This window comes from Hemicordylus capensis, chromosome 3 (genome assembly GCF_027244095.1).
Source record: "Hemicordylus capensis ecotype Gifberg chromosome 3, rHemCap1.1.pri, whole genome shotgun sequence".
Classification (NCBI taxonomy): Eukaryota; Metazoa; Chordata; class Lepidosauria; order Squamata; family Cordylidae; genus Hemicordylus; species Hemicordylus capensis.
The window spans coordinates 198,928,072-198,955,686 of record NC_069659.1 but is presented as its reverse complement, the minus strand read 5'-3'; the positions used below and the strand labels follow the sequence as shown (position 1 = coordinate 198,955,686).

The following is a 27,615-nucleotide window of genomic DNA, read 5'->3' as shown; positions in this document are numbered from 1 at the left end:
AATTAAAACCATGAATGCAATTCCCAGTATCTTTTTTTCACTTTCCAAGGAAATGCCAGCTGCAGCTGATTATAAACTATACACAGACATAGCAGAGGTCCAAGATAAGAAACCAGGCCCAGACTAGAAAACACGGGAGATTCTGGGCACGCTTCCAAAAGACACACGCGTCCGTCCCTCCTTGCTGGGGCCTTTGGAACTGGCTGGGCATTTGAAACAGGCGATTCGCCAGGGCACCCTGCTGGGGTGTGGCTGGAGGAGGGCTGGGCCGTCGGAGAGGGCTTTGCAGCCATCTTTTGCCAGCGCTGCTGCTGTAATACCGCCGCCGCTGCCGCTGTTGCAGTCTTGGAGTGAAATCCCCGGCCAGAGGGTGAGTTGGGGTGTGTGTTGCCGGCCGGGTTTTTTCCTTCACAAACTGGCAGCTTTGCCTTGTTGGCACATGACGCTGTGTTACTTGGAGGTCCCTTGCCCTAGTCTTCGGCCAGAGGCGTGTAGGACTAGGTAGCTCCACTCCACTCCGTGTTCTTATTTCTCTTTTGGCTCCTCAAGGCTTTAAGGCTGTGCACGCTGAGTTAGGAGTACCGTAAGTCTCGCTAGATTCGGGACTTACTTCTGAGTAAACATGCTGGGCTGCTGCTTCTTATAATTGCCAATTGACGCACATTAATATCCGTGGTGTTTTACAGGATGACAGACAAGATGACAGCTCTCTACCCCAAAGAGTTGCAAAGAATCTAGCACAAAAACTAAAAATTTAAAAAAAAAATCTAGCACAAGGGAGAGGAGGAAGAGGGGAGTAAAGGGGAAACCAGAGAAGAATATGCATTTGGTTCAGCTGCATAGATTTAGTTTTGGTTGATGATGAGGATTACGTGACTATGCACAAGGTTTCCCGTTGCTGTCTAATAATACTGTTCCATCATTCTATGTCAGGGGTTGTCAGCCTTTGGTACTCCAGATGGTGATGAACTATGTGTGATGGGAGTTGTAGTTCAGCAACATCTGGAGTACCAAAGGTTGGCAACCCCTGACATAAAGTGATGGAACAGTATTATTAGATAGCAATGTGAAACCTTGTGCATAGTCTGGTAATCCTAATCACCAACCAAAACTAAATCTATAAAACTGAACCAAATGCATATTCTTGTATTATGCCTTTTCTTGCATAAAACCCTGCTTTATATGACCCTGTAAAGTAAAGTGTGTTGTCAAGTCAATTTCAACTCCTGGCACCCACAGAGCCCAGTGGTTTTCTTTGGTAGAGTACAGGAGGGGTTTACCTTTGCCTCTTCCTGCACAGTGCCTTTCAGCATCTTCCCATAACACTGCTGCCAGATACAGGTGTTTCCCATAGTCTGGGAAACATACCAGCAGGGATTCAAATTGGCAACCTTCTACTTGTTAGTCAAGCATTTCCCCACTGTGCCATTTAAGGTGACATGTGATCCTGTTCAGAGCAATAAAAAGAAAAAATGAGGCTGGTCCCTGCCTTGAGGAGTTTACAGATGGAATCAAGAAAACGGAGGTGGGGGAGATAAAGTGGAACTGGATACATATGAACAAATGCAGCTACACGTACTTAGGCTTTGTTTCAGATGGAGGTGAAGACTAAAGGGTTAAGCTAAAGCTGCTGCCTGTTTGGTGACTCTTTAGGCAGTGCCACCAAACTGGTATGTTCTGGTTACAAGGTGCAGCACTGCTCCTGGCATCCTGTTAAAATCCCACCATACTACTTACTGTTTATTTCTATTCCACTTTTCTTCAAACGAATCAGTGCTGCTCACAGCAATGCACAAAATGGTAAAACATCAAAATCTAAAACTAAAACTTAAATACAGTTCAAAGCTACAAAACCAACAGAAAAACTTGGCAAACAAAGCAACAGAAACACAACCCCCTGGGAACAAGAGACCCCCCAAGACCTCCCTAAAGAACCAGCTTTGACTTGATGCCTAAAGGAGCAGAGCATCAGGACCTGGAAGACTTCCTTAGGGAGGGTGTTCTGTAAGTTTGGCTTCACCACTGAAAAGGCGCTGTTCCTAGTCAACATCTGTGTGAACTTCAGTTGGTAGCAGCAGAGGCGCTCTTACTCCTGAACTTTGAGGCCAAAGTCCAGGTCCTCCACAGCCATGCCCCCCCCCCATTTCTCTTTAGTCTGTCCTGGGTGGTGTGGTTGCCCAGCCGAGCAAGATGATGCTTATTTTACATGGGGTGGGGGGTGGCACCAAAGGCTTTTAGGTCCGGGCTCCAAAATTACCTTGCTGCACCTCTGGGTAGAGGCGGAGGAGCAAAGTCTCAGCTGTGGAATGCAGCACAAAAAGGAGTATGTCAGGTGTTCCAAAAGCTTTAGGGCTTTAAAAGTAAGAGCCTGCACTTTGAATTGGGCCCAGAAATGAATAGGCAATGAATGCAGATCAGAACTATTTGCTCCAATGCCAGCCTGCAAGCTGGCAACAGCATTTTGCACCAATTGCATTTCATGAAAACTTTCCAAAGGCAGCACCATGCAGAATCAAGTCTAGAAGTTACTAAAGCATGAATGACTGTGGCCAGGTCTGTCTTATCTAGGAAAAAGCCCTGCTGGTGTTCCATGTGTAGTTGGTAAAAAGCACTCCTAGTGAACACTGCCACCTAAACATCCAAAAGTAGCAGTGGAGCAGGCTGTAACCCTGATTCTTCAGGAGGTGTGCAACTTTTCCCAAAACAGGCTGTATCACTGCGCTTCCACACTGAGGAGCCCTCTTATCTGGATTGTGTTTCAATGTTTTCTCTCCCATCCATTCTTCTAGGTGCCAGGCAGTGTTTCCACTGTTTCTCTAGGATCTCATGACAGTAAGAGGGGGAGAGAACTGGGTGTCCTCAACATGTCATAATCTAATTTAGCTCCATTGAGTCACTGGTTTTAACATAATTTGATTGGTTGCTTGCTCTTTCCTTCCCTTTAAGCATACTATGTAAAATACAGAAATAATCCAATAAAAGCATTAAACAGATAAAATGTATCTCATGTGCCAGGAAGTGTAACTATGATGCCTACACTAGGATATTCAGAAGGAGGGTTATTTTTAAAAATCTTTATTTGTCCCAGGCAGCCCTCTTTCTGCTCGAAGTATGTTATTTATCATATTTATATACCGCCTGATCAATGTTCTCCCTAAGGCATGTGCATGCTCACAAATCTTTTTTTATGTCCACTCACTTAATTTTAAACAGGTTAAAATTAATTTTAATTAAAAGCCTGATTGACAGGGAGTGCATTACATGTTACTTGTAAAGGGGTTAAAGAAGCCCATTTACAGCTCACTAGTGTCCATTGTCTGACTCATAAACTTTGGCCTTGCTACTAGATCCAAAGAAAATCTGTCAAGGTCTGCTCTAAACCATATTTTGCCTGTGAGATGTTTGGAAGCTCAATCAGTGGTTGGGCTTCTAAACTATAGTTAGCACAAACCAGGAAGTACATCTAGAAAGTTTACATTCTGACAAGTAAGAGCTTCGGTTGAAAGAGTAACATGCTTCTCTTTCCATTGATACACCAAAAATGGCATCTTCTTATTCATCACCAGCACTATGCAGAGTGCACGGTCAGCTGAACAACCCTGCCTTCAGGAATGTAACTAGGGTGGGGTGAGAAGGGCATTAGTAGTTTAGACTAAACAATAAAAACCCCAAACCTCTATGCTGTTGACTTTCTGGAATCAGAATCTATTGTTCTCTAAGATACTTGAAGTATTCCAGATGATTGACTTGAGTGAGTGCAGTGTTGTGTCAAATCACACGGATAATACTTAGCAATGAGTCTTAGGCTGTTTCTGTCTGGTCTGCTTCACTTGGGTGACAGAGTATTTTAAGAATTGATATGTGAAACAGAGGCGTAACTATAGGGGGGCCAGGGGGGGCACGTGCCCCGGGCGCCATCTTTTCTGGTCACGTGGGGGGCGCCGCCATGACAAATTTTTTTAAAAAAATTTTTTATTTTTTGTTAATACAAATGTTTCCTGCTCAGTGCAGCAGCGCTGCAGCAGTCAAGGGAGCGCGTCGGCGCCCCCTCCCCCATGAGCAGTCCCTTCCGCGCCGCCCGCGCCCCCCCCCCATTGCTTTGCTGGCGCCTGGCGGCCAGTCAGTGGCCTGGCTTGGCGGCGGCGGGCGCTTGTGAGGAAAAACCTAAGTATAATGTAGTGTGTTGCGGGGGGCACGGGGGGTGCCATTTCAGTGTTTGCCCTGGGCGCCGTTTTCCCTAGTTACGCCTCTGATGTGAAATGTCAAAAAATGGAGGAGATGGAATTGACTGCATTCATACACATTTAAGGACTATGCAGATCTTTAAAGAGAGATGTACTCCAATTTCCAAAGTGATTAAAGCAAAAAAAAGGAATAATATAAAATCTAAAACAGCATTGCAAAATATATATGGCTAAATTTTGTACAGTTATATGGTAACAAAAAAGTTAGCTGTATAGCAACTATAGAAGATCTATTTAGTCGAGGAGTAGGCAGCCTTGAGTTTCCAGCTGTTGTTGAACAAAAAACCATGTCATTCCCAACCACAGTTTATTGTGGCTGGGGATGATGGGAGTTGTAGTTCATCAACAGCGGGAGAGTCAAGGTTGCCTACCCCTGATCTAGTCTATCATTCTCTTTCCAAGAGCAGCCAGCCAGATGCGTCTGGGTGCTCAAGCTGGGCATGAAGGAAAATGGCCTTCCCCCTTTTGACCCCAGCATTTGGTATTCAGCGTATCCTGCCTCTGTATATTGGTGGTCCAATTAGTTTTCATGATTAACAACAGAGCAGTCCTAAATTGCAGCTAGGCAGGCTTGTGATCTTTGCCACATCTTGTGGTCATGAAGTTGGTAATCTGCTGAATTTTAAGTCGAGTTGTCTGCAGAACCCAATCCTGATTTGGTACACAAATAAAATAGGCAGTATCTGGCTAGGTATTTGGTATTCTTCTTAAGATAAGATCTATGAAACTGAAGATGCTGGCTGACATCCCGACTAAATTGAATTCTGATCTTTATTATAAAAGAATAAATGGGGTTTGTGAAAAAGACTCTAGTAGGAGAGACATTAATGTCATATCAGTAAATGGAGTTGGAGATACTTTTATTTATATACAGGAGGCTGGAAGCTTGGATTCTGGAAGTGTTCAAAAAATAAAGCAACTCCTGTGAGGAAAGAAAATAAATAGTAAACTTGAGAGTCAGGGACCTTATGACTTGTTTGGAACCAAGGAAAATTTATTTGTTGATCAGTGTTTTTCATCTTAACTTCCATTGGAAGCTCACTGTCTGTACCATGTGGGAGCTGTGCTGATGACATGAGACCTCTCATATTACATGATGGAAAATCTTATGTTTGATAAACCTTCAGTGCCATGAAGTTTGTAGGAGTGAAAAACAGCAGACTTTAGAACAGTGTAAATATTTGTGTCTGAACTAGGAGCTTATAATGAAGGCTGAATCCTCTTGCCATCTTGCAAACACTTTTACCATGTAGTTCAAGCAAACTATGTCAGTGGCCTGCTTGAGTGATTAGAGGTGGTGATTGGCGTCTCTGTTCTTCCTCTTCCCTCAAATAATATCCCAGTGTTCATTTACCAACAGATTAAAAATGAACAAGTGACTTTCTGTGGCTGTATGGTATACAAATGACTTGGTTATGAGACTAACTATATAGTTTGCAGTTGATGATTATACTAATGGCCATAATAATAATAACCATAACTCTAGTCTTAAATGTACATGCTGAAGTCCATGTCCAGTGAATGTATACTGCTTAGGGTTCTTTCAGATAACGTATCAATGTATATACAGTGAGGGAAATAAGTATTTGATCCCCTGCTGATTTTGTCCGTTTGCCCTCTGACACAGAAATGACCAGGCTATAATTGGAATGGTAGGTTTATTGTAGCTGTGAGAGACAGAATAACAACAAACAAACCCTCAAAAGCCCAGTGCCCAAAAGTCAGCGATGGATTTGCATTGTAGTGAGGGAAATAAGTATTCGATCCCTTCACAAAAGACATCTTAGTACTTGGTGGCAAAACCCTTGTTGGCAATCACAGAGGTCAGGCGTTTCTTGTAGTTGGCCACCAGGTTTGCACACAACCCAGGAGGGATGTTGTCCCACTCCTCTTTGCAGATCCTCTCCAAGTCAGAAAGGTTTCGAGGCTGATGTTTGGCAACCCGAACCTTCAGCTCCCTCCACAGATTTTCTATGGGATTAAGGTCTGGAGACTGGCTGGGCCACTCCAGGACCTTCATGTGCTTCTTCTTGAGCCACTCCTTTGTTGCCTTGGCTGTGTGTTTTGGGTCATTGTCATGCTGGAATACCCATCCACGACCCATTCTCAATGCCCTGGCTGAGGGAAGGAGGTGCTCACCCAAGATCTGACGGTACATGGTCCCATCCATCGTCCCTTCGATGCGGTGAAGGTGTCCTGTCCCCTTAGCAGAAAAACACCCCCAAAGCATAATGTGTCCACCTCCCTGTTTGACGGTGGGGATGGTGTTCTTGGGCTCATAGGCAGCATTCCTCCTCCTCCACACACGGCGAGTTGAGTTGATGCCAAAGAGCTTGATTTTGGTCTCATCTGACCACAACACTTTCACCCAGTTCTCCTCTGGATCATTCAGATGTGCATTGGCAAACTGCAGACGGGCCTGTACATGTGCTGCCTTGAGCAGGGGGACCTTGCGGGCACTACAAGATTTCAGTCCTTCACGGCGTAGTGTGTTACCAATTGTTTTCTTGGTGACTATGGTTCCAGCTGCCCTGAGATCATTGACATGTTCCCCCCGTGTAGTTCTGGGCTGCTTTGTCACCGTTCTCATGATCATTGCAACTCCACGAGGTGAGATCTTGCATGGAGCCCCAGACCGAGGGAGATTGACAGTTATTTTGTGTTTCTTCCATTTGCGAGTTATCGTGCCAACTGTAGTCACCTTCTCACCAAGCTGCTTGGCGATAGTCTTGTAGCCCAGTCCAGCCTTGTGCAGGTCTACAACCTTGTCCCTGACATCCTTCGACAGCTCTTTGGTCTTGGGCATGGTGGTGAGTTTGGAAGCTGAGTGATTGCTTGCTTCTATGGACAGGTGTCTTTTCTACAGGTACTGTAACAAGCTGGGATTAGGAGCACTCCCTTACACAGGGTGTTCCTCATCTCAGCTCATTACCTGCATATAGTGAAAAGACACCTGGGAGCCTGAAATCTTGCTGGTTGATAGGGGATCGAATACTTATTTCCCTCACTACAATGCAAATCCATCGCTGACTTTTGGGCACTGGGCTTTTGAGGGTTTGTTTGTTGTTATTCTGTCTCTCACAGCTACAATAAACCTACCATTCCAATTATAGCCTGGTCATTTCTGTGTCAGAGGGCAAACGGACAAAATCAGCAGGGGATCAAATACTTATTTCCCTCACTGTATAATGACTAGGTGTGGCTATATATTTTTTAAGTTTAAAAAAAAATCTGCCTTTGCTAGGTTTTAAGGAAGGACTTGCTTGTACTGATTCTGACTGGCTGCAAGTTTTGAACACTCCTCTAGAGTGTTCTACTTAGCCAAGTGTTGTTCAAGCCAACTTGCAGCCAGTTTGAAATGCAGTTCTCCAGGGCCTTTCTTGGCTCTGGATACCGTATAGGCAGGGGTGCAGAAAAGTTGGCTCAGTTCACCAGCTGGACAAACATGTTAATAGTTGGATGATTTCTCAAGCTATGGAGGTACACTTGCCATTGGGAAGAAGCTATACCAGCCTGCCACATTGTATAAATGCACTCATTGAGGATCAGGGTGGATTTGATTTAAATCAAACTGATTTAAATCATGATTTAAATCATGATTTAAATCATGATTTAAATCACTAGCAGGGTGGATAAAAATAAAAAAAAATCTGATTTAAATCAAAAAAATCAGATTTTTTTATTTAAATCGGATTTTTTTGATTTAAATCGGATTTTTTTTATTTTTATCCACCCTGCTAGTGATTTAAATCGTGATTTAAATCGTGATTTAAATCGTGATTTAAATCAGTTTGATTTAAATCAAATCCACCCTGTTGAGGATGATCGTACTACATGCACACACAAGCATACATTATTTTGTTTCCCAAGACTTCTTATAATATGATCCAGTGCTATTTTACATGTACATACATAGCAAATGAGTTAGATCAAATGGAAATCACCCATCACTTATATCTTTTGGTGTTTCTGTCCAGTATGTCGTGTAGATTTTAGCACTGAAGAGCCACTTGTTTTCTCAGGATGAAAGTCTGGCACAGAGCGTTCATTCAAGTTTATTGTCATTAGGTCATTTAAACTTTCACTTTCAAGTGAAGAGCTGAATTTATTCTTTATTAAATTCATCTGACTGAAACCTCTTTCAAAGCTTGAGGTAGAAGTAGGAAGCACACACATAATTTTCAGAAGTTTGGGCAGAATGGGGAAACGATCTTGTGAAGTGGTGTTTGCCAGTATATCACTTATTGGCAAGCCCTTAGCAAAAAAACTTTAAATTCATTTCACTCCCCCAAATACTTCTGTTTTTAGATTTGGCTCATTTTTAGGATTTTCCAGGGCCGGACTGGGGGCACTGAGAGGGCGGTGAGATGTGTGTGGGGAGGGCACTGAGTTTTGAGCAGAATAAATAACTAACTAATGGTGGGAGTTGGGGCGCAGGGGCGCCGCGTGGGTAGGGCGCACCGAGAATATGCTGTGTTGCCCTGTAGAGGGGAAAGGGGAAATCCCACCGTGACTATAAAACCAAAAAAAAATGCAAATAGTAATAACCAGCCTCTGAAAATATGAGAATTGTATATTCAAAAATAATAAATCATAAATAAATGGTCCAAGACATAAGCATAAATGGACAATATTTGTTCTGGTCATTGATCGAAATAAAAGCTGATTCTGATTCTGACAATATACAAAATGCCTTCTCACAGTACAAAATATAGACAAAAGCATGTACAAAAACTGTCAAAAGTTAAGAAAGGAGGTAACTGAGCCAGGCAAAATTTGGACTACAGAATGGAATGGGCAAAGTCATGTAACAAAATCAAATAGGAAGTGGCAGATGAAAAAAGCACTGCGTCAGACATGGTCTCAGAAGAGGTGTGGAATTCCTCAATGGCGAGATACTCAATGCCATCCAAACAGAAGTAAAGATGTAAGTCACAGACATGAACGGCTCTTCTGGATAGTGCTGTTTCGCCCACAGAGCTTCATCAGCCTGTACAGTATAAACATACAATATACTATATAAACATGAGTACAGCCAGGGATAAATCCCTACAGTAAATATATTGTAAAGATGACATACAAACCTCCAAAAAACATTAGTGCTGGTACCCCATTTCTTAAGCTAGACACCATCTTACAGTCCTTTCCGGCAATAGTGTCTGCAAGAGACTCTCCAATTTATACCCGTCTGAGATAGATTTCCCACAGCTGGAGGTGGCCTTGTAAATGTCAAGCATGCGCGCATGCAAATAGATGACTCAGCAATAAAACAATTAGCATAGATTATCAAGCCATTAAAAAAGGTAATTAAAGGCACAGAGTCCGTAGTCCTAAACCCTGGGAAGTTAAAGGCATCAAACCAGGTAATTAGAGGCACAAAGTCCACAGTACTAAACTTTGGAAAGTAGAAGGCATCATACATAAGTGTGACAAAACTCACAACCCAGCTACACAAAATCTAGTGTGTACATCGGTAAAAAGGGAGAAAGAAGAAGGAAAGGGGCACTCCAATAACATAACTCAAATTAGGGGATACAAAAGGCATACAGCTACATAAGTCTCGTGCATAAAAGTCAAAGGGAGACAACGGTGAAGCTAATTTAGTACCAGGCAGTCAGCAGTATCTAACCAAATGGTCAAGAGAGTTAGGGGAGAGTGCCCTACAGATAGCTGGACAGATCTAAATAAGTGTTGAGCCCAGATGGCTCCATTGTCTTGTAGGTGAAAATAAGGGAGGCTTCTATTTGCAACAGTGCCTGATGGACATCTACAGACATGAAACGACGTCTTTGATATACATGCAGAACAAAAAACCGGATGTCATCACTCACATGCTAGAATTCAACAAAATGACGGACCAGAGGTGCATCCATAACTCGTGAGTTAATCCTGGACCTATGTTCCGCAGTCCTGACACGAGCACATCTCTCAGTCATACCAATATACCATTTCCCACATGGGCAGATGACAGCATATATAATAGCCCTGGTCCTGCAGGTAGCAAAAAAGATTTTTTTTTGACGTGCATCACCCTATTACTGGTGCATCACCCTATTACTGGTGTAGAGACTCAGTGTAGAGACACCAGTAATAGGGTGATGCACCTCTTTGGTGCAGACTGCTAAAGGGCAAACCGAACATCCCCCACATGGGTGAAAACCTGTAGTGACCTGCAGGGATGTATAGGTATCTAAACAGTCTGATCTAGTGAGTATATTTCTGATACTAGTAGTTCTACGAAAAGCCGTGATCGGTGGAGATTGGCAACCTGGAATGTCATTAATTATATGACAGTGCTTCCGAATAACCTTTTGGATCCTGAAAGCTAAGGGAGTATAGTCAATAGACTCTGTGTGTTCTCTCCCGAGGTTGATCCTTAAGAAGATCTGTTCGATCCCTCTGCCTGGCACGATCTCTGGCATTTTGGACCACTACCGGGGGGTGTCCTCTCTGGATCAGTTGTTGTTCAAGAATCTCCGCCTCCCTCTCAAAATCTACATCCCAAGTAGAGTTACGTCTGATGCGTAAAAATTGGCCATATGGCAAACCTTGCTTGAGATGTCTAGGATGATGGGATCTGAAATGTAAATAAGCGTTCTTGTGTAAAGGTTTCTTGAACGGGGCAAATATGAGTTGTCTCCCGGGCCCCACCCGAACCCAGGTGTCTAGATAAGGGACTTGATGGACATCCCAATGGTTGGTAAATTTGATGTCTGAATGCAGACAATTCAACCAATCAACAAATTCCATAAATCTGTCCCTATTCTTGAACACAATAAAGACATCATCAATATAACGCTTATATACCTCCAAATCTTCATAAAAAGGATTGGCCCTCTGATTTAGAATCCACTGATCCTCAAGCATTGCCATAAACAAACAGGCTACACTAGGTGCCAAAGTGCAGCCCATAGCTAAACCTTTAATCTGGCTGTAGAACCGTTCTTGAAACCTAAAAAAGCTTTTCTCAAAAATAAGGTCCACTAGTTCTAGAAGGAAGTACGGGGGGGGATTGGGATCAGCTCGCGTCAGTAATAGAGATTCCACAACTTCGCGTGCCTGTTCCAGAGGTATACTGGTTTACAAAGACACCACATCTAGGGTCACCAAAATGGCTCGGTCAGATAAAACTGTTCCTTCAAGCTTGCAAATGAAGTCCCTCGTGTCCTTAATATAGGAGGTAATCTGTCCAACAAACTGTTTTAAATGATGATCAACATAAATGGACAGTGGCTCAAGGACTGAATTGTAACCAGATACTATGGGCCGACCCTTAACGGGGTGATCTGGTTTGTGTATTTTAGGTAGGACATAAAAAACGGGAACCCTAGGGTGCTGATTGAGAAGAAAACTCTTCTCATGAGCTGAAGTAATCCCTAATATGTCCGCCTCATCTAGTACAATCTTAATCAGGGCCATGATCTTGTTGGTAGGGTCATGGTCCAGTGGTACATAGTTTGTTCTGTCAGCCAGTTGCCTCTCAACTTCACAAATGTAGTCTTTCTTATTCATGAGAACAATAGCTCCCCCTCTATCAGCCTGCTTAATCACCAAGACTTAAGAAGTGCCTTATCAGTTCAGGACAAATTGGAATGGTGATGGGTCATACATACCTAAGAACTGTTGTTCTATCCTCCCAATGTCTCTCTCAACCAACTTTTGAAAAGTGGCAATAGTTGGAGAATCAATAATCGGAATAAAGGTGGATTTGGGTCTAAATAGAGAATGACCCAAATCCTGTCTATTTCCAAAATGACTTCTGAGTTTAATTGTTCTTATAAGCTTATACAGGTCAACCCGAGTTTTGAAAGTCTGATACATAGGGGTGTGCACAAAGCTTAAGGCAAGCTGTAAAACTCTCAATTGTTGGGGAGAAATAGGCTTGGAGCTCAGATTAAGCACTAGGGTCTCATGTGCCCCCTGGTCCTGCGGTTCTCGCGAAAAAAAGAACAACTATATTCAGACCTGGTTTTGGCTGCCCTGTCTGAACGGGTCCTTCTGGCCAAAGGCAACCTATCAGAGTCAGATGTGGCAGACTCCTCTGATTCCGAATATTCAGAGGAGCTAATGGGTTGCTTCCAGGTAACTGCTTTCTTACGCCTCTCAGGTGCTGACATCCAATTGTACACCCTCCCTAATTCATAGTCCCTAGAGTCCCTGCCAAGCTTCCTGTTCTTAAATTCCATAAGATGTTCTTTAAAAGTTTTCAATTCATTCTCAATCTCAAGCATCTTGTTAGGGTAAATGGCAAGACCCGCAAAGCTGAACAGAGAGGCTATATTTCCAGGAAAGAAGGATGAATCTTTTGCAGTCTGCCACCCTCTTCTTGATCTAGTGTCAGGCCCTCTGGCTTCCCTTTCTTACCTCCCTGTTCCTCTTTGACTTTCTTTCCTCACTGCTGCTGCCTCCTCCTAGCACCTGCTCCTATATATTTTTTGCTGGTCAAATTACCGTAACAATAAAGATTTGATTTGCTCCTATCAGTGTGGATTTGATTTAAATCAAACTGCTCTAAATCATGATTTAAATCACTAGCAGGGTGGATAAAAATCAATTATTTTTTAAAAAAAATCAAAAAAATCTGATTTAAATAAAAAAAATCCGATTTAAATAAAAAAATCCGATTTAAATTTAAAAAATCCAATTTTTTTGATTTTTTTTTAAAAATCATTGATTTTTATCCACCCTGCTAGTGATTTAAATCGTGATTTAAATCAGTTTGATTTAAATCAAATCCACCCTGGCTCCTGTATTTGAAAGCGAATGCAGGAACAGTCTGAGTCACGTATTTGCACAAAACATGCATACGGGATGGGAGGCACTGTGTTACAGTGGTTCTGCTACTACCTCTCAGATACCAGATGGTGTCGATTGGAGACTGTTGCTCTTCGAAATCTGAGCTTATGTATGGTGTCCCTCAGGGCTCCATACTGTCGCCAGTGCTCTTTAACATCTACATGAGACCGCTGGGAGAGATCATCAGGGGATTTGGTGATGACACCAAGACCTACTTCTCCATGCCAGCATCATCAGGAGATGGCATACCCTCCCTAAATGCTTGCCTGGAAGCAGTAATGGGCTGGATGAGGGAGGATAAACTGAGATTGAATCCAGATAAGATGGGAGGTACTTACTGTGCAGGTCGGAACTCCAGAAACAATTTTGATCTACCTGTTCTAGATGAGGCCACACTTCCCCAAAAGGAACAGGTATGCAGTCTGGGTGTACTTCTGGATCCACACCTCTCACTGGTATCTCAGGTCGAGGCAGTTGCCAGAGGGGTTTTCTATCAGCTTTGACTGATACGCCAGCTGTGTCCGTTTGTTGAGATGAACGACCTCAAAACAGTGGTACATATGTCAGTCACCTCCAGACGACTTCTGCAATGTGCTCTATGTGGGGCTGCCTTTGGACGTAGTCTGGAAACTCCAGTTGGTAAAGAACGTGACGGCCAGGTTGGTCTCTGGGTCATCTCGGAGAGACCATATCACTCCTTTGCTGATAGAGCTACACTGGCTGCCAATAGGTTTCCAGGCAAAATACGAAGTGGAGCATAGGAACATAGGAAGCTGCCATATACTGAGTCAGACCATTGGTCCGTCTAGCTCAGTATTGTCTACACAGACTGGCAGCGGCTTCTCCAAGGTTGCAGGCAGGAGTCTCTCTCAGCCCTATCTTGGAGATGTCAGGGTGGGAACTTGGAAGTGCTGATTATAACCTATAAAGCCCTAAACGGCTTAGGCCCTGGGTAGTTAAGAGAACATCTTCTTCATTATGAGAACCACTGCCCATTATCTGGAGAGGTCCGTCTTCGGTTGCCAACAGCACGGGGATGGGCCTTCTCGGTCGCTGCCCCAAGATTGTGGAATGTGCTCCTGACTGAAATACTATCCTCCCCATCTCTGACCATTTTTAGAAAGCATTTGAAAACCCACCTCTTCACCCAAGCTTTTTCAGCTTTTACAATTTTATCTTTTAATCTGTGTTTGACTTTTAAATTGTTTTAAGTTTTGAGTATGTTTTTAACTTGTTTTATGTTATTGTTAACTGCCCTGAGATGAAAGTTTGGGGTGGTATACAAAATTGATAGATAAATAAATAAAAAATACAGATGTCTACATCAAACCAGGTTTTGTTTGCATGGGCAATCCTGCCACTTCTTTTAGCTGAATGCACTACCTACCCACCTACCTCTACCAGGCAATGATCAATCATCCACTGTGGCTGTAAGTCAGATCACCTTCATTATTACGGACCGCATTCAGATTGTGACTCATTTAGTCATGAGTGACTAATTAGTCTTATTGATTTGTTTTTTATTGATTTTATTATTAACATTAGTTGTCTGTTTGTTTTTAAATAAAAGGAAAATAAATTTAGATTAAACAGTAGGCAGATTTAACATCCCAATCACGAACACAGCTCAGCATTAGAACAAATTATCTGAGTAAATTGTAGAATCTCCCATACTGGTAGTATGAACTGTAAGTCTATTTATTGGGTATTTCATAGCAACTTTTGAATTATTTTACAGTAATTTGTTGTGGGGAGAATAACTGTTCAGGATAGTATTAGATGGTAAAGGCAATAGCACTTGATGTGTTTAAAAGATTCTGTAGTATAAGAGCATACCTCTGAGTTACAGTTATGTATATCAAGGACAAAAATTGTGGTCTGTAAGGGAAAATGCATTATAAAATACAAAGGTTCTCTTCTGAGTTGTTGGTATGATGATTCTCAAATATAATCTGTACCTCAAATTTCTTCTGAACTAGCATCTTTCAAAGTTTGGTTTGAAAGCCTACAAACAGTGTCACACTTAAGTAAAGCATCTCTTGTCATCATTTTAGCAGTGAGAATGTTTTTCTATGGCTGAATAGAAATGAGAATGGCCCATACTGATAATATGAACAGTCATACAATTATTGAGCAGTCATACAATTTCACCCACAAGAAGGACTAGGGGGCAGGGGAATAAAAAGGACTGAAAAACATTTATTTATGGCAGACTTTTGGAGGATCAGGATGCCAAGTTATTTAACTGTAAATGTGATGAGCAAGTTCTCCGCCTTTCTCCCCACTGCTGCCACATTGGAGCAGGCAAATTCGCTCTCCTACTCTGACTGGACAAAGTTGTCACCTTTCTCCCTGTTGAGTCATAGTGGGGAAATCGACTCTCCCGCTCCGAATGCAGCAAGTGCCTATTGAAAATGGCAACAGGTGCACATGCGCGCCTGTTGCCATTATCAAGGAGCACATGCACCTGCCGCTATTTGCGGTAAGGGTCTTGCCACAGCCAGAGCAGGCTAATTGGTTCACTCGCTTAAACTAGAGAGCCAGTTTTCCCACTCTGGCCACGGCAAGAGCAAACACAGCAGGAGGGAAAAGGTGCACAGGAGGGAGGCCATTTTTCCACTCATCAGGCAACAGTTTTCACTTATCTCAGATGAGTATATGAGTGGACCTCTGCAGCCCTACATATAGGAAATGCTGGGTTTCAGACCATGTGCTCTACATGATCTGTGGACTACCCCACCCATACATAGATATACACACACACCCCTTCCAAAATATATGCAGCAAATGTTCTCTTTATGTGTAATGTAGTTTGCCTCTTCCAGTGCATTCAGTTTCAAAAACTGTCACACTGAAGTAGGAGGGGAGGGAAAGAGGGAGAAATCCTCAGAATTGCTTGCATTATCTTTATTAATCCATGTGAATGTGTCTCCAACAGAAAATGATCCACAGTCTGTTTCTTATAAACTGTTCTGGTGATATATTCTTGGAGAAGCACTGGAAGAGCATTGTCAGCCAATCTGTGTGTGATTATTTCTTTGAAGCTCAGGAGAGAGCCGCTGATGTTGAAAATGTGCCTCCTGTCATCCCCACGCCTCACCACTACCTCATCAGCATCTATCGAGATAAAATCTTTTTTGTGTCTGTCATACAGACGGAAGTGCCGCCACTCTTTGTCATTGAGTTCCTTCATCGGGTAGCAGATACTTTCCAGGTTGGTCTATAGACTAGTTGCGAAACTTTAGAGAAAAAATGGAAGCCTAATTCATAGAGGACTGTGGGCCACATGTGCCACTCATGTTTAAATGCACTTGCCATGAGCACTGGCTCATGTCCTTGTAGTGTGAGTATGTCACCGACGATGAGTGTGTCTCCAGCATGCTTGCACCATGCACCAGTGGGTCTGCTCAAGTGGTGAGGACATATAAATGAAGTACTTGCACAGATGTATACTACTTAAAACATGTATTTGCCAACCTTTAATGCAAATATTACAGCTGGTTTACAAAGTTTAAGAAATAATGCTTAGAACAGCAAAATGAAAACCAGGGATGAAATGACTGATGAAAGGCTAAACTAAAACTGTCTCAGCAAAAATTAACAACCTGGGACAATTAAAAGGTGTCATAAAAGACATTGGAGTAAGTGCTAGGCAAGCCTCTCTTGGGAGGAGAGCATTCTGCGGATGGGATGCTTTCACTGGGAAGGCCCCCTTCCCATTTGGCCCCTGCCTTACATCAGATGGCAGGGATGCCCATAGGAGAGTCCATAAAGATGACATCGAAGTACTGGCAAACTTGGGTTGCAGAAGGTGATTCTTCAGACATCCAGGTCTGAAGTCATGAAGGGCTTTAAAAGTAAGCACCTCAAGATGGAAATCAGTGCAACTACTTAAGCACCGACCAGATATGTTCCCATTGCTTGGTCCCCATTGGCACTGGGAGCTGTTTTTTTGAACTAATTGCAGTTTTCAAAGGGTTTGCCCTCTCATCCTGTATCAACCAGGCCTCAGTGCTTTTGCCTATAAAGACATTAAAATACATGTTTAAAAAGAATAAGTTCTCAAAATCTTTGTTTACGTATTGAGATATGGAGTAGCTCCATGCCTTTCAGTCAAACAACTTAATGGCAGTGTTTGGTTTTTCTATGCCTATTTCTCAGACTCATAAGGACTTACTGGAGCCTCTGAGATATGGGAACTAAGAAATACCTAACTCAAAACTTACATTCTTTTACACCTTTAAAAGCTTGGAAGAACTTTAACCCTAATGCCATTTTTCTTGTCAAGGTCAGCTAGGCTATAATTATCAAAGCTTGGCTAGAACCATCATTTGTTCATTGGGGAATTATTCACACATCACAAACACTGCCACAACTAGCTCCTATGTAGGAAACTGCATGGATCCCTATGTAACATCGGCATGCATATCTCTTTCTCCACAAGTACACATGACAGAAAATCAGCGAGCAGCAGGTTTTCACGGCGCCTACCTGTGATGGAATGACTTGTGATTAAGTGACTATACATACCAGATATGCTGTTTCTGTATATGAAAATTATACAGATCTCAGGAGTGTGTGTTTATGTGTGTTTTCAGGCCTTTGGTGCCTGATAAAGAATGCGTATGGTTCAAAAGTTTGCAGGGCATTTTAAGAAACACATGCTATGGCAGTTGTCAAATGCAGATTAAATTAAGACATTTCTGTCACAAGCCTGTTTAGATATAGGAAAAAAATTTAACCAGAGTAAATAACCTCCTGTACATCCTCTGGTTGATTTAGGATTACTTTGGAGAATGTTCCGAGACTGCAATTAAAGATAATGTTGTCATTGTATATGAGCTTCTTGAAGAAATGCTGGACAATGGTTTTCCACTGGCAACGGAATCTAATATCTTAAAAGAGCTAATTAAACCTCCCACGATCCTGCGCTCTGTCGTCAATTCCATCACAGGTACCATGATGGCTTCCAAATGTAACTAATTATTTCATTGTTAACGGTAACGTACTACTAAAATCAAAGAGTGACTATATTGTACTCTTCAAAATTGCCATGGATGCACATGTACGTATGTGTGAAAGTAATAGAGATTCTAAAAAAGAACACTTTGGATGTTTATCCTGTTACAAAATATTTGATTCTGAAAGAGTTGATAACTCCATGTTATGGTTCGTGTCTATTGCATCTTTTTAAAAAAAAATTATTCTAGAGTAGTCCAAGGATCCATCTAGACCAGCATCCTGTTTCCACAGTGGCTAGCCAGTTGCCTCCAGGAAGGAGAGGATGAAGGTGCAACAGCCCCTGCTGCTGCCTGCAAACATCCTGCCTCTGATCCTGGAAGCTCTGTTTTTGGTGACCATACCTAAAGGCTGTAGATAGACCTGTTCTCCATGAATTTGTCTAATTCCCTTCTAAAGCAGTTAAGCCAGTGGCACCACATTTTGTGACCATGAATTTCATGAAATAATTTTGTGTGTTGTGGGGAAAAGTCATTTCTTTTTATCTTCCCCGATCTGCGGAAGGTGTTCCATACCCCTGATGGCTTCAGTTGCCCTGTCCTGCACCTTTTCCAACTCTATGAAACCATTTTGAGATGGCGCAGCCAGAACTGTACACAATGGCTGACATCCTGACTAAATTTCTTGATAGCACTACTCAAAGGAGTAGTGTAAAGAGACTTAATACATTTCAACAGGACTTGCACTAGTAAACTTAGGAAGTCAGCCAGTAGCTGCACCATGAATTTGTACAATGGGGTTTTCAGTTCCTTTCCTAGTAATCCCTTGTATGGAATTTGCCCTTTTCACAGCTGCCACATAACATTTTCATTAAGCTAGCAAGCACAGCCACAAAATCTCTTTCCTAGCTAGTCATCATCAGTTCAGATATCATAATTATATATATAATCTCATCTATAATCTATCATTAAATAAGCATTAAAAAATTTACTCAGGTGTGCATCACTTTACACTCAGTCACATTAAACTTAATTTAATGTGCAATGATCCTTTTGGAGTTCTGACAGTCTCTGCTTGGTTTTCACTATCCTGAATAATCTGGTAGTATTCACAAATCTTAGCCACCTCCACAACTTGCCTGACTCAGGATAATTTACTAATTACCAAGTTTAAAAGCATGGTGGAGGCAACCATGCTGCTTCTCTTCATTGTAAGAACTATCATTTACTCCTGTCCTCTCCTTCCTGTTTTTTCACTAGTTATTAGTCAATAAAGGACTGCTCCACTTACCCCAGAGCCTTTGGTGGAGAACTTTGTCAAAAGCTGTTTGAAAGTCGAAGTATACAGTATCTACCTCATCCGTATGCTTGACACTCTCAAAGAACTCCAAAATATATTGAAGCAGGATTTCACTTTGCAGCACCTATGTAGGTTATTCCTTGTCAAGTCTTGTTCTTCTTTTGAGTGATTGAGTGATTGAACATATTTCTATACCGCCCAAAACACAAGTTCTCTGGGTGGTATACAATTCTATATTTAATGGAGATTTCCACAAATTTACCTAGGATAGACATTAGGTGAAGTAGTCTGTAACTTACTATCTCCCTTCTTTAAAAAAAAATAATAATAAATGTCAGGTTGGCTACTTTCCATTCTTTTGGTATTGAGGTGGATTTTAGTGACAAGTTGTATGTTTCTGTTAGGATGTTGGCTTCTTACTGGTTTCTTTTATCTATTACTGTATTTTCAAGGTAGCAGTAATGTGGGTGATACTCTTCCAACTGGCCAGCTATCAAACATTCCATGGCGGAGAGCTGGTGTGAAGTACACAAACAATGAAGCCTACTTTGATGTGATTGAAGAAATTGATGCCATTATAGACAAGTCTGGTAAGATGCTTTCAGAACCTTTTTTTTTTTTAAATTATCCATGGGAGAATGGAATAGAATAGGTATAGCAGAACTGGGAAATGCCTAAAGTTCAGCTAATCCTTATTTGCAGTACTTTACATGAAAATATACTTTACTAATAATTTTAAATTATTAAAAATTTATTAATATGCTGGACTTTGCATATTTATTAAAATATTTCTACCCTGTGTTTCCATTGAAATGCATGTGTTTTTTCAACAAATCTTTTAAAAAAACCTTTATAAGGTAAGTTGGTATTACTACTCCCATATTTCAGATGGGATCCAGCCTTAAGCAGAGTACTTCCCACAGGCCACTGTAAGTTCATGGCAGAGGCAAGATTTGAACTGGTACTGCTCAGTCTCCTAGCTGCTAGACTACAGTGACTCACAAAACATCTTCAGAAATAGATGATGCCTTATGTTGCTGAATGGCACCTAGGAAGGAGAAAACTTGCAGGAAGGGGAATGCACAGTTTACTTGTGGTATTTCAAAATCCTGTGTCTCCAGAACAAATTGATGTCCAATAAATGGATATTAGGGTTTAGTCGGAAACACATATTAGTAGTTGGTTCCAGGGTATGGTCTGAGGCCAGATGATTCCATCATCTTACTGAAGCTAAGTAGATCTTGGTCTAGTTAGTGCCTGGATGGTAGGCTGCTTGGAAAACCCATATATGCTGCCTAACATTCCATCATAGAAGAAAGGCAAGATATGCATGTAATCCAATTAAACAAATCAATCAATCAATCACTACTAGAGTGTTCACTTGCATGGTGCAAGTAAGTACCCAGTGTATTCTGAAGAGATCATTCTGCTAAGTAATTTCTTATTCCTTTGTTTCAGGCTCCACAGTCTTTGCAGAAATCCAAGGCGTCATTGATGCCTGCATCAAACTCTCAGGGATGCCTGACCTTTCGCTTTCTTTCATGGTAAACTGTGTTCTTGTTTACAACATGGAGTCGCATATTAAAAGCTTCATAATAGTCAAGAAGCACAAAACAAACAGCACTTTATCTCTCTTCATGCACAGCAGCTGCCACTTGAGTCCATGTTGTTGGCCCTTTTTGCTGTTTTTCTGACTTCACTCCAGTCTGCTGGTGGCCCATAACAAATCTCCTGGTTTTTCATGGCCTGGCCAAAGCCTTAGTCCCTAGGCAGTTGCATTTAGGGGGCACACAAAGAGTTGCTGCAATATTCAGACCTCCCTTGGTTTTAGCATGTAGTGGAAAGGGCAAGAGGGTGAGTCTTGGGATGCAGGAGGTCTTTGTCCTTGTGCCTGATTCATGCCTTGAAGCTACCGTAAAATTGCTTCCCTATGGTGAGGCTCCATGTTGCACCTCGAATGCATGCAGACTCCACTCATGTGGGTCACAGATCTCTTGTGGTTATTTCTTATGCTTGCACCGTCCCCTACAGGCTCTGTAGCGCTGGCATGGGAAGTGAACATACGAGTTGGGTAACCAACGTAGCCAGAGCATCTGTGTTACCCCAGCACAATGGGTCTCTCTCTTCCAAACGGGGAGGTTGTTTTTTTGCAGTCACTACATGTGGCTATAAAAGGGGTATAGACTGTAGCTCCCAAGTTAAATGAGGCTTCTGGGCACTTTGAAATGTAACTGGAAGTTAATAAAGAGGTATACGTGTGCATGCGTATGTACACACACACCACACCACACACAATGAGGCAGGACATAAAACTGCCACTTGTCAAAGGACTGGTTTGGCAGTACTTTGTCCAGTACAGTTAGGGATGTGACTATACTGTGGGAGCATATGTGCTGGTGCACCATTGCCTTATATGCATTTAGCGGTGGTTTGTCTGAATCTCCCCGCCCTGTGCCACTTAAATACTACTTTCAAAGCAGTATTTAAATTGCACATGAAGGGGTGATTCAGAAGAACCATCCCCTCCCCATGCAATTAAGCTGCAGTACCCTGACAGCGGGGAGGGCTGCAAGACGTGCTCACTCATAGTATACTCATGTTCCTAATGAGATGGGGGCGGGGGGCACATTTGAGAGTATTGTCCAAACAAGTCCAAAGCCCAGCCTTAGAGTTTAACCAAGCTAGGTTTTGCACAGAGATCTAGGCACACCAATTCCACGTACTCGAGTGAATAAATGATTTGGGAGTCAAAATGTTATGAAGTGCGGCGATTAATACAACTCTTCACATCTGATGGGGAAGAGCTTACTTTCTTTCACTTTCCGTAGAACCCAAGGCTGCTGGATGATGTTAGCTTTCATCCTTGTATTCGATTCAAGCGCTGGGAGTCTGAACGAGTCCTCTCTTTCATCCCTCCAGATGGAAACTTCAGATTGATTTCTTATCGGGTCAGCTCACAGAAGTAAGTCTGAAAGAGTTGAATGTGTATACAGCCGTTGCCTTCAGTGTAGTTCATTAATTTATTGGAGATTCTTTCATATTTATCTGTGCACGTAATAAAATTAGGGCATACCCCCCACTCAAATCCTACATAACAGGCTTACAGTCTAAAGTAAAAGGAGTTCATAGGAACATAGGAATCTGCCATGTACTGAGTCAGACCATTGGTCTATCTAACTCAGTATTGTCTTCACAGACTGGCAGCGGCTTCTCCAAGGTTGCAGGCAGGAATCTCTCACAGCCCTATCTTGGAGGAGCCAGGGAGGGAACTTGAAACCTTCGCAGAGTAGCTCCATCCCCTGAGGTGAATATCTTACAGTGCTCATAGTTTTAGTCTCCCATTCAAATGCAACCAGGGCAGACCCTGCTTAGGTAGAGGGACATGTCATGCTTGCTACCACAGGACCAGCTCTCCCCTTCTGTGAGGAAGCAAAATTTCTCATGCTAAGCTCAAGATCCCAGCTAGTTCACACAACCAAAACTTGTTTTTTGGTTTATTGCATTTCATTTCTGCCCCATCCAAAGGCTCTGGGCAGTGCAAACAAGATTCCTTTCAGGCTCTGTTCTTGCCAGGGCATGTTGATCCTCTGTTCAATTCACTGTAAACTCTGACTCATCCCTTTTGATCATATTCATCATTCCAAGAGTGAAGTGTGTTCAGGGTTATCTCAGTGTGTGTGTGTGTGTGTGGGCTGCTCAACTTCAGCCCTCCTGCAGATTTTGGCCCAAAATTCCCACAATCCCTGGCTATTTGCCACTTTGGCTGGGGATTATGGGAGCTGCAGTTAAAAAAAAAAACTGCTGGGGGGCTTAAGTTGAGCAGGCCTGCACTAGCTCAAAAGCAATCCACAAATACAGTTTGATTTCAGTGTAGGTGAATGAGATTGTGAACACAATGATGCTCTTTTGAACATACTTTATGAATTTTGTGTGTTCTCGTTAAATCGTGTACAGAAAAGTGGGAGTTTTAATTCTGCCTTAATAAAAGGCAAATATGTTTTACTAGCCCTTTCTTTCTCCCCAAAATGTACCTAGTAGCAGCATCAAGACCCTGGCTTTGTGTGTCACAGCTTCCCTTAGGCCTTCTGTGTTGCCATGGCTGTATCCCAGCTGCAAGGGCAATTTAATTCCCATGTCTTCTGATGAGTTCACCATTCTGACCCACCTACATCCATTATGAATTTTTGTGCCATTGCTATGTATTATAAAATATTTCCAAGTAATCTTTTCGAATAGTATGTACTATTTTGATCTCTCCTGCACGTCCACGGCTACATTTGTCTTTTTAAATCTCTTTTAGTTTGGTGGCCATCCCAGTATATGTGAAACACACAATTAGTTTCAAAGAGAACTCCTCTTCTGGAAGATTCGATGTTACAATTGGACCTAAGCAGAACATGGGGAAGACAGTGGAAGGAGTTGTCATGACAGTTCACATGCCAAAAGCTGTCCTCAATATGAATATTACGGGCACACAAGGCAACCACACATTTGACCCTGTCACAAAAGTAAGTCACATCCTGCCAGTTGTCTCACTTGGCACAACCCACTAAGCTCTCGGAGAGACATGCCCCACAGAAACGAAAGGAGGCTGAAGTGCTTGGATGGCTATGTTTGCTTTGTTTAATTAAATGTTAGGCCAACTCACGACTACTTGATTCTATAATCACTCCCTGGCCATGTTCCATTTTGTCTCTGTGGATGAGTGCTGTGCTTAAAAGACAGAAAGCTTCTACCTAGTTCCCACTCTATTAGCTGTTTCAAATAAAATGTGATAAGTAGCAGGTATTGCACAAGAAACTCTTGACTCTGAAGACGGTATAAGAATGTGTATCTGGAGCAGAGCAGAGCACTTGTACCTGCAGTAAGGAGAGTCGTATTGCTAGACATGCTTTTGGCAAAAACCCTTCAATGGAATTTGTTTTTCTTATTAGCTGCAGCTTTTGGCAGAGGAAAAAATATCCTGAAGTTTTGCAACCATTTTATATGGGCCTTTGCATTGGGTGACTTGGCTAATCAGCAAGGAAGCTGGCAAATGGAATCTAGCAGCACTTTGAACATTCAGTCACCCCACTGGGATCCTTAAGACCACTTTGTACTTCACAATTCCTACCCTGAAAGCACTTTAACTGTTTTTTTTAGCCTACCTTCCTTAAGGAAAGTAAGCTTATGGGCATTGTGTCTGTCTGTCTCCCCGTCAACTTTGCAGTGCTTGGACCAAGGTGGACCAAATTGGGTACAGTTGTAGGGATACCTCAGTGGTGTAGTTTGTTGTGTGATGTCATCCACTCCAATTCAGGATGGCAAATGCATGCATGTTTGAGGCTCAAGTGGGTTAACCTTCAGCCTGCTCAACCGATTTGAACTAAATTTGCTACAGCTGTAGGGACACATCGTGATGGCTCAAGGGCATAGTTTGTAATTATGTCATACACCCCAGTTCAAGATGGTGGATGCATGAATGTTTGAGATGCAAGTGGGCTAACTTGTGAACCACCTAACAGATTTAAAGTAGGTTTGGTACAGTTGTAGTGAGTGACACATAAGACATAGTTTGTGATGTCATCCACCCCAATTCAAGATGGAAGATATGTGAATGTTTAAGGCTGAAGTAGGATAACATGAGGATGGTAATTATCAATTAAGATTATAGTGAAAGGAAAGTAGGCAGATTAGTTCTTACCAGAATAATTTTTTTAATTATAAACATGTAAAAATAGTAATTCATCCTGGAGAGAATCTATCTACGTGGTTGCTAAGAGTCTACACTGACTTGATGGCACTTATAATGATAACGATTGATAAAAAGTCTGCAACAAATGCTACTGTCACATTGCAGAAGAACATGTCAAGGGCCTATGTTTGCAATATTTGGGAGGGAAATTTGAGACGCATACTTACCATTTGAGGGGACAAACTGTTTTATGTCATTAAACCATTCCCAGACATCAATACTGTATATAATTCTGGACATGAGTGGGTTTTGTGTGTGTGTTTGCAAAGGGGTCCTGTGGGACATCCTTTGTATTTCTCTGTAGCATCTCTTCTCCATGTAGAAGCACATACCAGGAGATGACTGGCAGTAACAAAACAGTTTGCCTTTGAACTCTTGACTGAGCTTCATGGCACGCACCCTTGTTCTCCAAGCCCAACTCTTGTTGTTAACCTTTTGCTCTCATTAATCCACTTTGAATGAGCATAGTGGCAGAAAACTACTAGCCACCAAGTCCATGGTTCAAAATTCAGCTCACCCATAAATAATGGGGGTGGGAGGTGCCCCTCCCACCTACTTACCTACCCTCTCTCTTTCTCGCTGACATAGTTTACAAGATTGCTTTAAGGACTACAGAAAAAGTATGCAAAGCATAATCAGCAGTTTGGCAAGGTACAGTATAAATATTTATTGTGGTGCCTCTTCTTTAGGTGTTAACATGGGATGTTGGCAAAATCACCCCTCAAAAGTTGCCAAGTCTTAAAGGGATGGTGAACTTGCAGTCTGGAGCACCTAAACCAGAAGAAAACCCCAGCTTAAACATTCAGTTCAAGATACAGCAGCTGGCTATTTCAGGTAAGAAGGCTCAGACTCTTAGAAGACTTTTAAATTCTGAATATTGAAAGTAAAATTTAAGTAGCCTACTTCTGTTCTTGCTGGTGAGATGCTTCTTTCAAGTGTTGAGCTTTACATGGGAGTTAATTGAAGGCCACTAGATGGTCTGACTTCAGGAAGGATAGTGCCAGTTCCTAGCTTCCAGACCTATTCTAGCATAACCGAGAAGCAGAATGCAGGGCAAAGCTATGCAAAAAAAGATTGGCTCTACAGAGTTCTGTGAGATAAAGCAAAATGGCCATCAGGAATCAGGATGCTTCACAGCAGATGGGAAGGGCCCTTATGTGCAGACACAATGTGCTGCCTCCTCCTTGCCTGTCTCTTCATCTGTCTATATAGAATAGTGTAATCCAGGGCTGTGTGTCTGCTAAATTTATGAGTTTCAGGCAAAAAATAATTATGAAGTACAAGAAGTTTTCTAGCCCACTTGCTGGTACACCCATTGTGGAAGTATGTGAGCAATGCTTGCTGCAGACAAAATGACTCTAATGCCCTGAAATTGCTTCTCACCCCTCTGTGGCAGCAAAACCAGAATTGAGAATTAGTCGTTGGCATTCACACTAGTGTGGAAGTACACTCTGCTTGTGCAAGGGGAGAGGGCAGCTTCAGCTGATCGCCCCTCAAATATCTGGTGGTTGGAGGAACCCTTGAGCAGACCTTTAGGTAGCTGCAGAGAAAAGGATTGCTGCATATTGCTACCCTTGTGGGTGCAGAACACACTTTTGCAAGTGGGAAATTAGTCTGAATGGTGCTACTGTATTCTGCCTTGCAAGATAAAGCTTAATCTATTTTATTTTCCCCTTTAGGTTTGAAAGTAAATCGCCTTGACATGTATGGAGAAAAGTACAAACCATTTAAAGGTGTGAAGTACATCACAAAAGCAGGGAAATTCCAAGTTCGAACATGAGATGAGCCCCTGCCTTTCTGGCAGATAAACATTTGGGGTTGTGTGTTTGCATTTGAGGGGGAAATGTGACTGCTTAGTGACTTAAGTTACTCTTAGATGCCAATTTAATTCCTCAGACTAGATTCATTCCTGTACACTGCAGCTGTTCAAATTAAATCATAGTTTAAAACATCTTTTTTATATGTGGCTTTGAAATAGAATGACTTCCTTAGCAGTTTCCTTCTTGTGAGCCCACTGGTTCATAAGCTGTCATGACACACTGGGACTGTCCACAGAACCAGCGAACACTGTACACTGCCAAGCAAGCTACCAAAGCACAAGGAAGATACAGAAGATTCTGGACAGAGAACCAATCCCACTCTGGGCAGTACTGAATGAATCTTCTTATAGCCTGTTAGAAATTGGTATTCCATCGTACTTTGCAAAGTCCCTTGGGAAATAGGAGTGCTACCTGTCCATTGGTCAGTCCTCAGAAAGAGGGATCTTAAGTAGTAAGAAAGAGGCTTTCCACACAAAGTTTACAACATGCCTTTTAATCAGAACTGTTTGCCTTATCACCTTTCCGCCTGTGTATTCAGCAGACAATCTGTAGCCAATCCAAGATTTTCTACAACTTTGAAGGTGAAAAATGTATGGAAGTGAAGTCTTGCTTTTACAGGTACCAACACTTTGGAAAAGTGTCTCTTCTCTTACTCAGTTTTGTGCCATGTATACCTCAAGTAGCTCAGTGTAGGCAGCAAAACTTATTTAATGGTTGTATTGCTTATTTGTAATGAAATAAAAGGAAACTCTGCTAGAAGATA

At 42.1% G+C, this 27,615-nt stretch overlaps 1 protein-coding gene across 1 annotated transcript; it reads left to right on the top strand.

Annotated features, from left to right (window-relative positions):
* Positions 1-188: 188 nt before the first annotated feature.
* Positions 189-27,615, top strand: AP3M1 (adaptor related protein complex 3 subunit mu 1). The gene is made up of 9 exons (XM_053306581.1): positions 189-370; positions 15,979-16,254; positions 17,823-17,994; positions 19,751-19,888; positions 20,757-20,842; positions 22,127-22,260; positions 23,599-23,806; positions 25,722-25,866; positions 26,712-27,615. Exons 2-9 carry the CDS (start codon positions 15,982-15,984, stop codon positions 26,810-26,812), a joined length of 1,257 nt encoding a protein of 418 aa, XP_053162556.1. The 5' UTR covers positions 189-370; positions 15,979-15,981; the 3' UTR covers positions 26,813-27,615.

Coding starts and splice junctions, on each gene's coding strand:
- AP3M1 (XM_053306581.1), top strand. CDS start 15,982: ATGATCCACAGTCTGTTTCTTATAAACTGTTCTGGTGATATATTCTTG. Junction 20,843..22,126: donor ACCTTTCGCTTTCTTTCATG/GTAAACTGTGTT, acceptor CACTTTCCGTAG/AACCCAAGGCTGCTGGATGA. Junction 25,867..26,711: donor ACAGCAGCTGGCTATTTCAG/GTAAGAAGGCTC, acceptor TTTCCCCTTTAG/GTTTGAAAGTAAATCGCCTT.